The 16141-nt window shown below is 38.8% G+C and overlaps 1 protein-coding gene across 15 annotated transcripts in view; it reads left to right on the top strand.

Annotated features, from left to right (window-relative positions):
- Positions 1 to 15555, top strand: part of ubr4 (ubiquitin protein ligase E3 component n-recognin 4) — a 52926-nt gene extending 37371 nt beyond the window's left edge. For all 15 annotated transcript variants that reach the window (XM_051879129.1, XM_051879127.1, XM_051879122.1 and 12 more), the window contains 39 exons: positions 164 to 376; positions 499 to 667; positions 1914 to 2058; positions 2222 to 2307; positions 2404 to 2491; positions 2581 to 2774; positions 2883 to 3122; positions 3241 to 3379; positions 3507 to 3632; positions 3741 to 3869; positions 4359 to 4702; positions 4800 to 4890; positions 5031 to 5115; positions 5322 to 5449; positions 5528 to 5657; positions 5743 to 5900; positions 5984 to 6093; positions 6218 to 6359; positions 6443 to 6524; positions 6638 to 6811; positions 6894 to 7015; positions 7107 to 7304; positions 8408 to 8488; positions 8592 to 8679; positions 8781 to 8908; positions 9002 to 9109; positions 9201 to 9320; positions 9420 to 9610; positions 9710 to 9883; positions 10622 to 10721; positions 10816 to 11034; positions 11126 to 11239; positions 11320 to 11462; positions 11557 to 11682; positions 11768 to 11962; positions 12051 to 12275; positions 13863 to 13953; positions 14063 to 14225; positions 14337 to 15555. In XM_051879129.1, coding sequence (XP_051735089.1) covers positions 164 to 376; positions 499 to 667; positions 1914 to 2058; positions 2222 to 2307; positions 2404 to 2491; positions 2581 to 2774; positions 2883 to 3122; positions 3241 to 3379; positions 3507 to 3632; positions 3741 to 3869; positions 4359 to 4702; positions 4800 to 4890; positions 5031 to 5115; positions 5322 to 5449; positions 5528 to 5657; positions 5743 to 5900; positions 5984 to 6093; positions 6218 to 6359; positions 6443 to 6524; positions 6638 to 6811; positions 6894 to 7015; positions 7107 to 7304; positions 8408 to 8488; positions 8592 to 8679; positions 8781 to 8908; positions 9002 to 9109; positions 9201 to 9320; positions 9420 to 9610; positions 9710 to 9883; positions 10622 to 10721; positions 10816 to 11034; positions 11126 to 11239; positions 11320 to 11462; positions 11557 to 11682; positions 11768 to 11962; positions 12051 to 12275; positions 13863 to 13953; positions 14063 to 14225; positions 14337 to 14401 — 5624 coding nt within the window. In that variant the 3' untranslated portion in view covers positions 14402 to 15555. The remainder of the gene's footprint in view (positions 1 to 163; positions 377 to 498; positions 668 to 1913; positions 2059 to 2221; positions 2308 to 2403; positions 2492 to 2580; positions 2775 to 2882; positions 3123 to 3240; positions 3380 to 3506; positions 3633 to 3740; positions 3870 to 4358; positions 4703 to 4799; positions 4891 to 5030; positions 5116 to 5321; positions 5450 to 5527; positions 5658 to 5742; positions 5901 to 5983; positions 6094 to 6217; positions 6360 to 6442; positions 6525 to 6637; positions 6812 to 6893; positions 7016 to 7106; positions 7305 to 8407; positions 8489 to 8591; positions 8680 to 8780; positions 8909 to 9001; positions 9110 to 9200; positions 9321 to 9419; positions 9611 to 9709; positions 9884 to 10621; positions 10722 to 10815; positions 11035 to 11125; positions 11240 to 11319; positions 11463 to 11556; positions 11683 to 11767; positions 11963 to 12050; positions 12276 to 13862; positions 13954 to 14062; positions 14226 to 14336) is intronic.
- The last annotated feature ends 586 nt before the right edge of the window (positions 15556 to 16141 follow it).

Raw genomic sequence — 16141 nt, 5'->3', positions numbered from 1 at the left:
TCTTTTATCCAAAGTGACTTGCATTGCATTTAGGGTACAAATTTGATCAGTTCTTGCTTTCCCTGGGAATTCAACCCATGACTTAGGAAGGCTTAGTTGTTCTAGTTCTCCTTGTTGTAAAGTCACTTGTGGTACTAATCGATTTCTCTCTGTCTTTGTGTAGCGGTGTTGTACTTCCTGCTGCAAGTGAGTTTCCTAGTGGATGAGGGTGTTTCTCCGGTCCTGCTGCAGCTGCTCTCTTGTGCCTTGTGTGGCAGTAAAGTCCTGGCAGCCTCAGCAGGATCTTCAGGTGGAGGTTCAGGAACATCTCAGCCCTCTCAGGGCAAATCCTCCAGCAAGAAGAGCAAGAAAGAGGACAAGGAAAAGGACAAAGAAGGTTTGATGTTTTTTTCCAATGGTCTTTCAACATTTTTGATCATTGAAACACTTTCATTTAAGGTTAATCATCAGAACGATTCCATGACACTTTTCTCAATGTTCCTGTTGTGTTTCCTGCAGGAGATGGAGCTGGCAGTCAGGAAGATCAGTTGTGTACGGCTCTGGTTAGTCAGCTCAACAAATTTGCAGATAAGGAGACTCTCATTCAGTTCCTGCGTTGCTTCCTGCTCGAGTCCAACTCTTCATCTGTGCGCTGGCAAGCTCACTGCCTCACGCTGCATATCTACAGGTACGTAGAAGCAAGAACTTTCCCTAAATGCCCTCCCTTGTGTCCAGTGCTTTGAGCTTGAACCATCATGTTATGTTTACATTTAATCATTTAGCAGACACTTTTATCCAAAGCGACTTACAAATGAGAACAATAGAAGCAATCAAATCAACACGAATGCAACAGTATGCAAGTGCTGTGTCAAGTCCCAGTTATTCCAGCAAAGTGCACATAGTTTTTTTTAATAAATAGAGAGAGAGAATATAAAAAGAAAAAGTAAGTGCTAATATTACTGGGTCAAGTGTTGACAAAAAAGATGTCTCTAGCAGTTTTTTGAAAATGGCTAAAGACTCAGCTGCTTGGAATGAGCTAGGCAGTTCATTCCACCAGCAGGGAACAGACAAGGAAAAGGTCCATGAGAGTAATTTTGTTACTCTTTGGGATGGCACCACCACAAGGCACCGTTCACTTGTAGAACACAAGCTTCTGGAGGTCATGTAAGTCTTAAGTAGTGAGTTTAGGTGTAGTGGTGCAGAGCTAATGGTTGTCTTGTAGGCAAACATCAGAGCCTTGAATTTGATGCGAGTGGCTATTGTTAGCCAGTGTAAACTGATAAAGATAGGTGTGACGTGCGCTCTCTTCGGCTCGTTAAAGACCACTCTTTCTGCCGTATTCTGGATCAGTTGCAGAGGCTTGGCAGTGCATGCTGGAAGGCCTGCCAAAAGAGCATTACAATAGTCCAGTCTGGATATTACAAGAGCTTGGATGAGAATGTGTGTGGAATGCTCCGATATGAAGGGTCTAATCTTCCTAATGTTGTATAAGGCAAATCTGCAGGAACCGGGCCATTGTAGCAATATGATCTGTGAAGCTTAAACGATCATCCATCAGAACTCCAAGGTCCCTGGCTGTCCTGCAAGGAGTTATGGTTGATGAACCTAGTTCAATGGAGAGGTTGTGATGAAGTGTTGGGTTGGCACCGACCACAAGCAGTTCCGTCTTTGCAAGGTTGAGTTGAAGGTGGTCGTCCTTCATCCAGGCAGAAATGGCTGTCAGGCAGGCTGCGATGCAACCGTCGGATCATCTGGTTGGAATGAGAGGTAGAGTTGTGTGTCATCAGCATAGCAGTGATAGGAAAAACCATGTTCCTGAATGACAGATCCTAGTGATGACATGTAGATGGAGAAGAGAAGTGGTCCAAGCACTGAGCCCTGAGGTACCCCAGTAGCAAGATGATGTTAAATCAAACTGAACATTTATCTTTCAGGAACTCAAACAAATCCCAGCAGGAGTTGCTGCTCGACCTCATGTGGGCCATTTGGCCAGAACTACCTGCTTATGGACGTAAAGCAGCTCAGTTTGTCGACCTACTCGGATATTTCTCCCTCAAAACACCTCAGACGGAAAAGAAGGTAGTCATTCTCAAATATGTGATTGTTTTTTTTAAGATGCCGGTAGAATTTGATTATACTTTTTGAACAGTAGCGTAGTTTGTAGTAGGTTAGTTATTAACCAGATTTAAAATGTTGTGATTGTTTTGCATTGCACCTAATGTTTTGCTTCTGCATTTTCCAGCTTAAGGAATACTCTCAAAAGGCTGTAGAAATTTTGAGAGCACAAAACCACATCCTGACCAATCATCCTAATTCAAACATATACAAGTAAGTGTTCCCAGCATGTTCTCATTGGAAGATATTTTGGGTCATGGATGTGAGAACATCCCTGAATTTTTTATCTCTTCACACGTATCTTCTCAGCACCCTGTCTGGACTGGTGGAATTTGATGGATTTTACCTGGAGAGTGATCCCTGCTTGGTGTGCAACAATCCTGAAGTGCCCTTCTCTGTGAGTGATGTTCATGACGTCACATTTAAATGCTTGTTTTAGTTGCTGTAGGTCTAAATGTTGGCCTACTTTATTCCCTGTGCTATTAGAACATCAAACTCTCATCTATCAAAGTGGACACCCGTTACACTACAACTCAGCAAGTGGTGAAGTTGATTGGCAGCCACACTATCAGCAAAGTCACCGTGAAGATTGGCGATCTCAAGAGAACCAAGATGGTTCGCACAATCAACCTCTACTACAACAACAGGACTGTACAGGCAATCGTAGAGCTGAAGAACAAGTGAGCATGCTAATCAGATTCTTAAGTTTAAAAAAATGCCAATTTTTTCTGACAGTATTTGTAGACGGTGGTTGATACATTAAAATAATTTGAAATTTGTGTGCACAGACCTGCTCGCTGGCACAAAGCTAAGAAGGTGCAGTTGACCCCAGGCCAAACTGAAGTGAAGATTGACCTCCCTCTCCCCATCGTGGCCTCCAATCTGATGATCGAATTCTCTGATTTCTATGAGAACTACCAGGCGTCTTCAGAGACCCTGCAGTGTCCTCGCTGCAGCGCCTCTGTCCCTGCCAACCCAGGAGTTTGTGGCAACTGCGGAGAGAATGTGTATCAGTGTCATAAGTGCAGGTACGGAGGGGCTGGGTGTTGAGATTTGCTTTTGAATGAATATTATACAAAGACCCAAGATGAACTGATAGAATTGCACTGAAATTGAGGTTGTAATTGTCTGTTTTGAATTTTCCAGGTCCATTAATTATGACGAAAAGGACCCTTTCCTGTGCAATGCCTGTGGTTTCTGTAAATATGCACGCTTTGACTTCATGCTGTATGCAAAACCCTGCTGTGCTGTGGATCCTATAGAAAATGAAGAAGATAGGAAAAAGGTATAAATATCCATTTATATAGATTGCGTAATGTAAAAATGAGTAGTCTAAATGAACAAATATATGCTGAGACTGCATCTTATAAGTCCTCTTACTAAATCATTTGTTACTGATTTATTGTGTCCAGGCCGTGACCAACATCAACACTCTACTCGACAAGGCTGACCGTGTTTACCACCAGCTCATGGGCCACCGGCCGCAGCTGGAGAGTCTGCTGTCCAAAGTGAATGAGGCTGCACCTGAGAAACCACAGGTCAGTCTGTCAGCATTGATCAGTGTCAGACAGATCAATGACTTTTTCCTTTTGAATTACACAGAAGAGTTTTGGGTGTGTCATTCATGTTTTCATTATTCTTCTCAGGATGATACAGGAGCAGGTGCTGGTCTGGGCACGTCCACTGCCAGTGTCAACCGGTACATTCAGCAGCTGGCACAGGAATACAGCGGAGACTGCAAGACTTCATTCGATGAGCTCTCCAAAATCATCCAGGTTAGAGATAAATAGAGCCGTTACTGTACCAGGGGTGGGTTTCCCAAAAGCATCGTTTGCCAACTATGGTCACAAGTTCTGTTGAATTGTGTTGGTAACGACGAAACTTGAGCATAGTTGCCATTGGGAAACGCACGTTCATGTTCATACTGAAAATCAATTTTCAGTAGCAACTAATATGCTATGAAAGTTAAAAAATGTTATGTAAATATTTAATTTTAAAATAATAATACTTGCATATTAATAATTTTAACTCATTCATTTTATTATCATTATCTTAATAGTGCTAATAATTTAAGATTATTTAATAATTATATAATAATTTAATTATGCAGATAGCATTGATAATTTATTATAATTATAATTCAATGTTTAATAGCATATTTGTTAAATAATATTAATATATACATAAGTATTATTATTATTATTATTATTAGTTTTTATTATAAAATGTTTTTTGTAGAGCCTCTGTTTTTATTACTCATTCAGAAAGTGCTTGCGTCGCGTAAGGAGCTGCTGGAGTATGACCTGCAGCAGCGGGAAGCAGCTACCAAATCATCCCGCACATCCACCCAACCCACCTTCACAGCCAGCCAGTACCGAGCCCTGTCTGTGCTGGGCTGCGGACACACATCCTCCACCAAGTGCTACGGCTGTGCGTCCGCAGTTACGGGCCACTGCATCACTCTGCTGCGTGCACTGGCGACCAACACTGCCATCAGGCAGATCCTGGTACTGCAGGGCCTCATCCGAGAGCTGTTTGAGTACAACCTGCGCCGTGGCACTGGAGCCATGAGGGAGGAGGTCCGCCAGCTCGTCTGTTTGCTCACCAGGTATACACACACACATATATGCAAATCTTTGAAGAGAATAGCTAATGGTGTTTGTTTTACAAGTTGTTAACTACTTTTATGTCAATGTATTTTGCAGAGATCACCCAGAGGCCACGCAACAGATGAATGACCTCATTATTGCCAAGGTGTCAGCTGCCCTTAAAGGACACTGGGCCAACCCTGATCTGGTATTTATCCGTCTTTATTACATAGTACATTTTAAAGATCACATCTAACTATTGAGAACAACTGTTTTTGATGCATGTGGTAGACCTTTAGTACTTTCTTGACTTTTTAGTTCTTACAGTTGTCAACTCCTCTCATTCAGGTCAGTAGTTTGCAGTATGAAATGCTGCTTCTTACAGACTCCATTGCTAAGGAGGGAGGATGCTGGGAGCTCAGACTTCGCTGTGGTGAGTCCTGTGGTGGATTTTCAGAGATAAACATCTGAACCTACATATATATATCCTTAAGCTGTAGTTCTATTTTCCACATAAATATATTCTCAAGATGTTTTTTTTTTTTTTTTTTTTTAAATATATAGTTATCAGCTTATCTGTGTTGGCCAGATTTTTATATTGGTGCTTCCCTACTCTCATGCCTCTCCATTCATTTTCAGCCCTGAGTCTATTCTTGATGGCAGTGAATATAAAGACCCCTGTTGTGGTGGAAAACATTACACTGATGTGCCTGAGGATCCTGCAAAAACTCATCAAACCTCCTGCCCCCACCAGCAAGAAAAACAAGGTACAACAGACTCATAGTATTGATGATGTATTGATCGATACGTTCCGATGCACTTACTTGATTTGTACTCTTTAACAGGATACTGCTGTCGAATCCCTGACTACAGTCAAGCCATATAACAATGAGATCCACGCACAGGCCCAGCTCTGGCTCAAAAAAGACCCAAAGGCATCTTATGAAGCCTGGAAAAAGTGCCTTCCTGCTAGATGTAAATATCCAAATTCTGCATCAGCAATGCTGTGGGTTATTTGCATGAAATCCTTTACTTGATTCTGCACTCTCGTCTTTCTCAGGTCAGGAAACTGCCTCTAAACCCTTGAATAAGGCTGAGATCAGGAGGCAGTACTTGATGGAGAAGTATGTGTGGAAGTGGAAGCAGTTCATGAGGTCCAGATCGGAAGGCCTGTTCCCTCGCCTGCTCAAACTGGGCCATAACAACTGGCTGAGACAAGTAAATGCTCCCTCAATGGTCTCTAGAGTGTCTGATTGTATTCTCCATTAATGTGATCTAATGTAATCTGACCCCTCTCGTAGGTGCTCTTCACCCCAGCCACCCAGGCTGCGAGACAGGCGGCTTGCACCATCGTCGAAGCTCTAACAACTATCCCCAGCCGCAAGCAGCAGGTTCTGGACCTTCTAACAAGGTACAAAACACATGGATGAATAAAATAATCCTTTTTGGCCCAGTATTTTTTACAACAGACTGAAACGAGTCAGATTTAGGAGCCATTTTTACTGGACTGGAGATTTTTGTTGTTTGTTTTTCAGTTACCTGGATGAGCTAAGCATCGCGGGAGAGTGTGCTGCAGAATACCTGGCTTTGTACCAGAAGCTCATCAAACCTGCTCACTGGAAGGTTTACCTGGCTGCCCGTGGTGTGCTGCCATACATCGGCAACCTCATCACCAAGGTATCATCAGAAACTGTAAATTCTATAGAGTTATATAGTGAGGATGTGTCATTTCCATTAACCTCAACTTGTGTGTTCTTCAGGAAATTGCTCATCTTCTCGCCCTTGAAGAGGCCACATTGAGCACAGACTTGCAGCAGGGATATGCCCTCAAGAGCTTAACAGGTGAATTTTAATTTCTGTGTCCTCTTTGATCAGGATCAATAAAGTTAAACTCATTAATCTGAAACTTCTTGAGAGCTTGTGGCTCTTTTTTAACAGTTTCTATTTTCATACAGGTCTGCTGTCCTCATTTGTGGAGGTGGAGTCCATTAAGCGTCACTTTAAGAGTCGGTTGGTCGGCACAGTCCTGAACGGCTACTTGTGCTTGAGAAAGCTGGTGGTCCAGAGAACTAAACTGATTGATGAGACCCAGGACATGCTGCTGGAGATGTTGGAAGATATGACTACAGGTTCCAGCTTTCACCTTCAGGTCTTCTCTGATGTTGCTGCATTCTTAGAGACAAAATCAGCTCAATGCATCTTCTTTTGTAGGAACGGAGTCGGAAACCAAAGCTTTCATGGCTGTGTGCATCGAAACTGCAAAGCGGTACAATCTGGATGATTATCGCACCCCTGTCTTCATCTTTGAGAGGTTGTGTAGCATCATTTATCCGGTGAGTAGACTTCAGCTCATTGACATTCAGTTATAGCTTTTGGAAAAATGATCTTGGGAAAACTCAATTTCTCTCATCTGTGTCTATGAAGGAGGAGAATGAGGTGACAGAGTTCTTTGTTACGCTGGAGAAGGACCCACAGCAGGAGGACTTCCTGCAGGGCCGTATGCCAGGAAACCCATATAGCAGTAATGAACCAGGCATTGGCCCTCTCATGAGGGATATCAAGAACAAAATCTGCCAAGATTGCGATCTTGTGGCACTACTGGAAGACGACAGTGGCATGGAGGTACGTAATCTGCAACAGTCATTTGTCTTGGGGCTTCAATTCAAATAATTTGCTTAGCCTTTTTTTGGATTATTTGTATTTTTAAATCATACTAAAAAAGGAAATAAGTTTATTAAAGTGATAGTTCACCCAAAAATGAAAATTACCCCATGATTTACTCACTCTCAAGCCATCCTAGGTGTATATGACTATCTTCTTTCAGACAATCGGAGATATATTTAAAAATATCCTGGCTCTTCCAAGCATTATAATCGTAGTGAATAGAGGACATGTTTTGAAGCCCAAAATAAATGCATCCATCCATATAATCCATACAGCTCCAGAGGGTTAATAAAGGCCTTCTGAAGCGAAGCGATGGGTAAGAAAAATATCCGTATTTAAAACTTTATAAAGTAAAATAACTAGCTTCCGCTAGACGACCATACGCATACTGCGCAAGTCGACTTGCGGCAAATGAGTAACCCCTGAAACGATGTATGACGCAAGATATAGGAGTTGCGTAAGCTTAGACGCCTTTTGCGGTTTAAACAAATATAGCTGGCCAACAAAGCTCAAGCTCCTCTTATATTGACTGGCTGTAAACGTGAGGACAACACCTCCCATGATTCTGTGAAATCAAGGTGTCATCAAGCTATGCCTTTGTTTTGAATAAGCAACCACTAGAGGTGAAAAATTACATATTGTGCATTTAGGAAGAATACTTTCAGCAAGGATGAATTAAATTGATCAAAAGTGATAGTAAGTAAAAAGTAAAGATATTTATATAATGTTATAATTTATTTCAAATAAATGTTGTTCATTTGAACTTTTATTCATCAAAGAATCCCGTATAAAAGTTATATTACATTACATTTTAATAATGTCACAATTTTACAGCTTTTATTGTACTTCAAAAACATTTTAAAAAGTCTTATCAACCCTGTTTATATATGGGCTATTATTAAATTTCAAAAATATATGAAAAATGTGGCATGCACAAGTGGTGCAACCAGAAACATGCAGGAAAGAAAACAAGATTTTTACATGATAAAGCATAGGTAAAGATATATATTTTTATTTAAACATTTATCCACATACATTTGTAACATGACTTTTCTTTGCAGCTCCTTGTCAATAACAAGATCATTAGTCTGGATCTGTCTGTTGCTGAGGTCTATAAGAGGGTTTGGTGCCCCACTAATGAGGTGAGCTAAAGAGGATTAAAAGATACTTATTTTTATTTTATTTTTATTTATTGACCATGGTTTAAAATAATCTTTCTAAAATTACTAAAATCTTTCAATAAAGGGTGAGCCAATGAGGATCATCTACAGAATGAGGGGGCTTCTGGGAGATGCAACAGAGGAGTTCATTGAGTCTTTGGACTCAACTACTGGTAAGTGTTATGTTTTTCTCTTTTTTAACATTACTGTCAGTATTCTTTTCCTCTAGTTTAACTCGTTTCTTATTTGTAATTGGTGTGTTCTCTCTTTGCAGATGAAGAGGAGGATGATGAGGAGGTATATAAGATGGCTGGAGTGATGGCGCAGTGTGGAGGTCTAGAGTGCATGTTGAACAGGCTCTCTGGAATCAAAGATTTCAAACAGGGCAGGCACCTTCTCACCGTGAGTATGAAGTTCACTTCTCTAATTCATCACTTTCTACAGATTCGTCAGAAACCTCAGAGACAATTCTAATGATTGTGTTTTACTTTGTAGGTTCTTCTCAAGTTATTTAGTTACTGTGTGAAAGTGAAAATCAACAGACAGCAGCTGGTGAAACCAGAGATGAACACTCTGAATGTTATGTTGGGCACGCTGAATCTGGTAAGCAACATACCAAAGGAATTATCACTAGAGCTTATGAGATAAAATGTAATATTTAAGAGGATGTTTGTAATTGGACGTTGTGTTTCAGGCATTGGTGGCAGAGCAGGAGAGCAAGGACAGTGGAGGAGCATCCATAGCAGAGCAGGTTCTTAGTATTATGGAGATCATCCTGGACGAGGCAAATGCTGAGACTGTGTCTGAAGACAAGGTCAGCAAGACATTTTGATTTATGCAATGAATATTACAACAAAATCGAAGTGAAAAACAGTTGTTTACAGATCTCTCCTCCATTGTCTTTCTCCTCTAGGGTAACCTGCTGCTGACAGGTGATAAGGACCAGCTGGTGATGCTCCTGGACCAGATCAACACGTTGTTTGTGCGTTCAAATCCCAGTGTCCTACAAGGGCTGCTCCGCATCATCCCTTACCTGTCCTTTGGTGAACTAGAGAAGATGCACATCCTGGTCGAGCGCTTTAAACCCTGCTGCAACTTTGATAAGTATGGAGTTTGTCCATCTCTATAAGCTAGAACTCTGACTTCTCCTTGAAGCAGTGGAGAATGTTTGCTGCTTTTAACACCATTTGTTTTCGCATTCAGGTATGATGAGGAGCACAGTGCAGATGATAAGGTGTTCCTGGACTGCTTCTGTAAAATAGCTGCAGGAATCAAGAACAATAGTAATGGCCATCAACTGAAAGACCTCATCTTACAGAAGGGCATTACCCAGAGTGCTCTGGACTATATGAAGAAACATATCCCCTGTGCTAAGAAGTATGAAATGTCTAAATATAATATGTTAATATTTTTTTATATATTTATAATATATGTTTAATATATTAATTTATAATATAATATAATATTAATATATTAATCATAATATTATTTATAATATAATAAATACAATATGGTATTTTGATATTTATAATAAATAGTGATATACTATATTATATAAATACACATCTTTTATCCATATCCAAAAATAGTTTTTTTATAGATGTGTATATATGTTAGTTCTGTCGTTTTAACACGTTCATTTGGTGCGATAAATTATGAAAAAAATAAATAACACGTTCAAATTAACATATTTAACGCACCCTATATATGGTGCGTTAAATACGGGGAAAAAATTATATGTAAATAATTTATTTATAATCAATATATGTATTTATATAATATAGTATATTTTACCATATTTAGAAATATCTTTTTATAGATACATATTTAGATACATATTTTATTTATTAATTTATACAATATAGAATAAATACATTTATTTATATTAATATATAGATTTTTTTCATATCCAGAAATACTTTTTATACGGTTTATATAAGTTTATTGTATATATATATAATATATTTAATTTTTTTAATATGATATAAAATAAATAATCTTAATATTTTTGAACTCTATACTAAACTGTCTATATATATATATATATATATATATATATATATATATATTACAGTTTACAGAGTGATTATTCTGACTATACGTATTATTTTGTAGCCTGGATGCAGACGTTTGGAAGAAATTCCTTGCTCGACCAGCCCTTCCGTTCATCCTTAGACTGCTGCGTGGTCTGGCCACCCAACACCCCCCTACACAGGTAATACATTTACCACTAGTTTTGAGATTTATTTCATGCAGTATCCCTTTACGCACACAACAAAAATGAACTAAACCATCTCTTCTTCTTATAGATGCTAATCGGAACAGATTCAATAACCAATTTGCACAAGCTGGAGCAGGTGTCCAGTGACGAGGGTATCGGCACTTTAGCAGAGAATCTTCTGGAGGCTCTAAGGGAGCACGCCGAGGTTAACCTGAAGATCGATGCTGCTCGAAGGGAGACTCGAGCTGAGAAGAAACGCATGGCCATGGCAATGAGGCAAAAAGCTCTCGGCACGCTGGGAATGACAGTGAGTTGCATATATTGATAGAAGCTTGATGTTTACACCAGAAAATGTTTTATTTAAATTGAAATATTTTCCTTTTTTGCTTTTGTTTCAGACCAATGAGAAGGGTCAGGTGGTGACTAAGACATCCCTGCTTAAACAGATGGAGGAGCTCATAGAAGAACCTGGGTTGACTTGCTGTATTTGTAGAGAGGGCTATAAGTTCCAGGTCTGTTTTCCTACTAATTACTTTCCATTTTACTGTAGGTTGTTGTGATGTTCAGCCTCTTCATATTTTGTCCTCCACAGCCTACCAAAGTTCTGGGCATCTACACATTTACGAAGCGTGTGGCCCTTGAGGAGTTTGAGAACAAACCCCGCAAGCAGCAGGGTTACAGCACTGTCTCACACTTTAACATAGTCCACTATGACTGTCACCTTGCTGCTGTCAGGTGCGTGAAATTGCTGTGAATGCAATGGATTTGATCAAGGAAGTTTTTGTCATCTCGCTTGTTTTATAATTTTCTCTCTGTATGTCTGAATCAGGCTTGCCAGAGGGCGTGAGGAATGGGAAAGTGCGGCACTACAGAATGCCAACACAAAGTGCAATGGGCTCCTACCAGTATGGGGGCCACACGTACCCGAATCTGCCTTTGCCACCTGCCTGGCAAGGTACATCATGCTTGCATCCAATTAGTACTAAGATGTACTCTCGAATAGCTAAAAGAATATTACCGTATTTTGCATTGTGTTACAGGCACAACACATATCTGCAAGAGTGCACAGGGCAAAGGGAACCCACATACCAGCTCAACATTCATGATACCAAGCTGCTGTTCCTGCGCTTTGCAATGGAGCAATCCTTTAGCGTGGACACAGGGGGAGGAGGCCGCGAAAGCAACATCCACCTCATCCCTTACATCATTCACACAGTTCTTTACGTCCTCAACACGTACGTTTATAAAAGATGAGATTTCAATTCCAATGCATTTTGAGATGTTACAGTTTTGAAGCTTTTTTTCTTCTGACTTCTTCCTTAGAACAAGGGCCACGTCACGAGAGGAGAAGAATCTACAGAGCTTCTTGGAGCAGCCTTGTGAGAAGTGGGTGGAGACTTCGTACGAGGTGGACGGGCCACATTATTTCACTATATTGGCCATGCACATCCTCCCACCCGAGCGCTGGAGGACTACTCGTATTGACTTCCTGCGTAGGCTGCTGGTCACCTCTCATGCCCGCAAGGTCTCAGCAGGGGGTGCTAACAAGTAAGGGAACAAAGGATGACTCTGCACATGTCAGAGCTTGAATATTTAAGAGCTTGTACAAGCGTGTGCTGTCCTTTACATGCTTAGGTGTCTATTTTTGGATTTGGCAAGTGTTTTGTGCTTACTCAAACTGCTTATGTTGGCTTAAAGCAAGACTATAGTATGTCTAGAGGATTGATGCAAGATTATATCAGGCATGGCTTAGACTGGGTGTGTCAGATTGTTTTAGGCCAATGTATTATTAAGTTTTCCACTTTTATTATATCTAAACATTATTATTATTATTTAAAAAACATATGTATTATAATTATATATTATATAATTAATATATGTGACCCTGGACCACTAAACCAGTCATAAGTCGCACGAATATATTTGTAGATTGTATGGGTCAAAATTATCGATTTTTCTTTTATGCCAAAAATCATTAGGATATTAAGTAAAGATCATGTTCCATGAAGATATTTTGTACATTTCCTACTGTAAATATATTTAAAAAATTATTTTTTGTAAGTAATATGCGTTGGTAAGGACTTCATTTGGACAACTTTAAAGGCGATTTTCTCAATATTTTGATTTTTTTTTTTTTTTTTTTTTTTTTTTTTTTTGCACCCTCAGATTCCAAATTTTCAAATAGTTGTATCTCGGCCAAATATTGTCCTATCCTAACAAACTATACATCAATGGAAAGCTTATTTATTCATAAATCTCAATTTCAAAAAATGACCCTTATGACTGGTTTTGTGGTCCAGGGTCACGTATCTGAATGAAAACAAAAGCTATTAAATGTCTTATTATCATTAAAATATGAAAATTAAAATGACAGGTAATAATAGATTGACAGAATTTTTATGACCCTGTCCGTCAAAAAAGTCTAATGCAACCTCTGCTCCAGACAACATGCCAGTACCTGATCTTTCGCACAGAAAACGCACAAAAGTTTCGAAATGCCCGTTATTTTCGAGTATCTTCATAAGCACAGTCTTAAATGAGTTAAAAAGTATTAAATGACCGTAAAGAGTTGAGAACATCGAATGCGTGTCAGATCCGCGTCACATGCGTGACATGCGTGACCGCTGCCTAATAAACCTGCTTCTGTCTGTTATTAATGTTAATCAAACAAAAAAGACAAAGATAAATTAACTCGCAGCTCTTGACTGAATATCTTTTGTAGCTTTAATAAGGATTAATCTATATATTTTGGCAGAGCATGTAAAAATCAGAATCGGACGGACTGGGCCAATAGAAAAAAAAATAATAATTATTTTAATTATTTTATTTTTAATATTTTATTTTATTTTTTTTTCAGTTTATTTTTTATTTTTTTTTAATGGCTATTCATGATTTTGATCATATTGATCTGCTGAATTAATTGAAGATTTTTATTTTTAGCATTATTTTTGCTATTATATAATTAAAACATATTTTAGATGTATTTTTTATAAATTATACAATTTATTTATATTTCTTAAAAATGTATACATAAATTTTATATATTTTATGTCATTTTTATTTAAATATTTATTCTTTTTAATGGCTATTCCTAATTTGATAATCAGTGATTTAACCGCATTTTTATCATTTCAGGCTCACTGACAAAGCAGTGAAGGAGTATGCCGTTTACCGCTCACCGCTTCTCTTCTGGGGTCTGGTGGATCTTATCTATGATATGTTCAGGGTATGAGAATGTTTTTGCCCTCTTTCTGACTCCTGTAAGCCTAATGTCTAATAAGTGTGTGTGTGTGTTTCCATGAAATCTAATGTTATCTTCTATGTTCCTACAACAGAAAGTGCCCACCAGCAACACAGAAGGAGGCTGGTCCTTCTCACTCGCAGAGTACATAAGGCACAATGACATGCCTATCTATGAGGCTTCAGAAAGGGTGTTGAGGTCTTTCCAGGATGAACTCATGCCTGCTGAATCCTTCTCAGAGTTCCTGGATGTCGTAGGTCAGACATTTTTAACACTTTTCTGCCATGTGCTGAACAAAGTTCTCTAACTGTCAATAATGTGGCTGTACAGACAGAATATTAATCTTATGTAACTGACTCTCTTCCCAGGGCTTCTGTCAGAAATCCCAGACCCTGACGCCTTCCTGCAGGACCTGTTGAACTCTGTGCCCTGATGGCACACATTTATGCACCTCACTTTATGGACTCGTGACCGCTCTGTCCAGTGCAGGTGTTCCTTAAACATGGAGTCTGTCCGCTACCCGGACCCAGCTATTCGCAACTCCAAAAGGACACCTTTCAATCGGGGCTCAGGCTCCCAAAACTTCTATCAGCTCGCATACACACTCATTCACCTCCACTTCTGCTCCTGATCTCCGCGTGGGTTCATTCAGTTATAACTCTCTTCTAAACAAGTGACGAGTAGCCTGACGAGTTAATGCGCATTTATTCTACAATGGTTTTGTAACACCTAATACACATAAACACACCGTTCTGTTTTGATCTGAAATGTTGCAGGTAGTCTGGTTGGGAATTATTTCATAAACAACCTTGATGGCATTTCTTTTTCCCTTTGTGATTTTGTTTGTTTTTTTGACTCAAGATCTAAATTGGCTAAGAGTTACAGATTCACTCAAATGTGAACTAATCTCTCATTGTCTTTTTATGTTTTTGGACCTTTTTTGCAGTGGTGTTCTATGAATTGTTTGCAGTTTGTAAGAAAGGCAAGGCCTGACACTGGTTCTGTGATGCGACGCAAATGTGTGATGATTGTTTCCATGTGTAAATGGTTAAAGAGTGAGATGAAAGCTTGTTTAATGTGTTATTCCCGTGAAATGGAAATACTTTGATTTGTAAAGGGTTTACCTGCATCAACAATGAAACACAAAGATAAAAGATAATAAAAAAGGGCCTGCATATTTATTTTGGGAGCCTTTTTCCACTTTGTTTTTCTGGTTGTGTTTTTGTTTTGATCAAAATTACGATACTAAATTTATTTTTCGTTTCGTCTTCCATGTGACCGTAATTCACTCAATACTATTCCGCAGATTAAACATTTTCCCCAGAGCAAGTTGTGCCTCTGGTAAGCAAGGTGCCACTGAGAAGAGTCTCAGTGATTTTAAGTTTATTCTTACAATATAAACGCACACCTGCAATAGGGTGTTCTTGAGCTGAATGCATGGTGTGAAGTTTGTTTAAAATAAGAAAACAAGAAAAACCCACTTAGTGTTTATTCACCTATTCCCGCTGCTACAATGTTCAACTGTTGCTGAATGTCTGCTTTTTGAATTAGCTCAACTTAATAAAAGTGTAAGAATACCATATCTGACTCAATGTGTCACATAAGCAATATTTATTTATATGCTAATATTAATATTTTAATTTTATATTTTTTAGTTTTTATTTTAGTTTAAGTTTTAGTATTTTTGTGCTTGTCACTTTTATTCCCAATTTTTTTATATTTCTATTCAGATTTTTATTTAAGTTTTAATTTTAGTACCTCAACTTAGTTATTTTAGTTAGTTGCCAAAGCAACATTTTTAAATTTCATGTATTTATATTTTATTTCAGCTCCCCCCCCCCCCCGCTTCCGTTTGCTATAACAACTGGAAGGTTCCTTACTTCTGGATTATGTTTTCATGTTCCAATCACATATAGGCCTACATGTCAAAATACAAATACATAAAGATGGAAATCATTTTAGTTAAATCATCTGTGTGTAAATCATCCAGTGTTGGGTGTAAATAATTACCAAGTAATCCAATTACTGTAATTAAATTACTTTTCCTTTGAAAAGGTAAAGTAGGGGATTACTCTTAATTTTACTGTAACTTAATTACAGTTACTTCTGATGTAATTGTATTAGACAACTGATCGAGTTTGATATGGGATTTATGAAGTAATAAGTAATCCAA

This window comes from Ctenopharyngodon idella, chromosome 22 (assembly GCF_019924925.1).
Source record: "Ctenopharyngodon idella isolate HZGC_01 chromosome 22, HZGC01, whole genome shotgun sequence".
NCBI lineage: Eukaryota > Metazoa > Chordata > Actinopteri > Cypriniformes > Xenocyprididae > Ctenopharyngodon > Ctenopharyngodon idella.
Note: the sequence above shows the minus strand (reverse complement) of the source record. Positions and strands in the feature narration are given on the sequence as shown.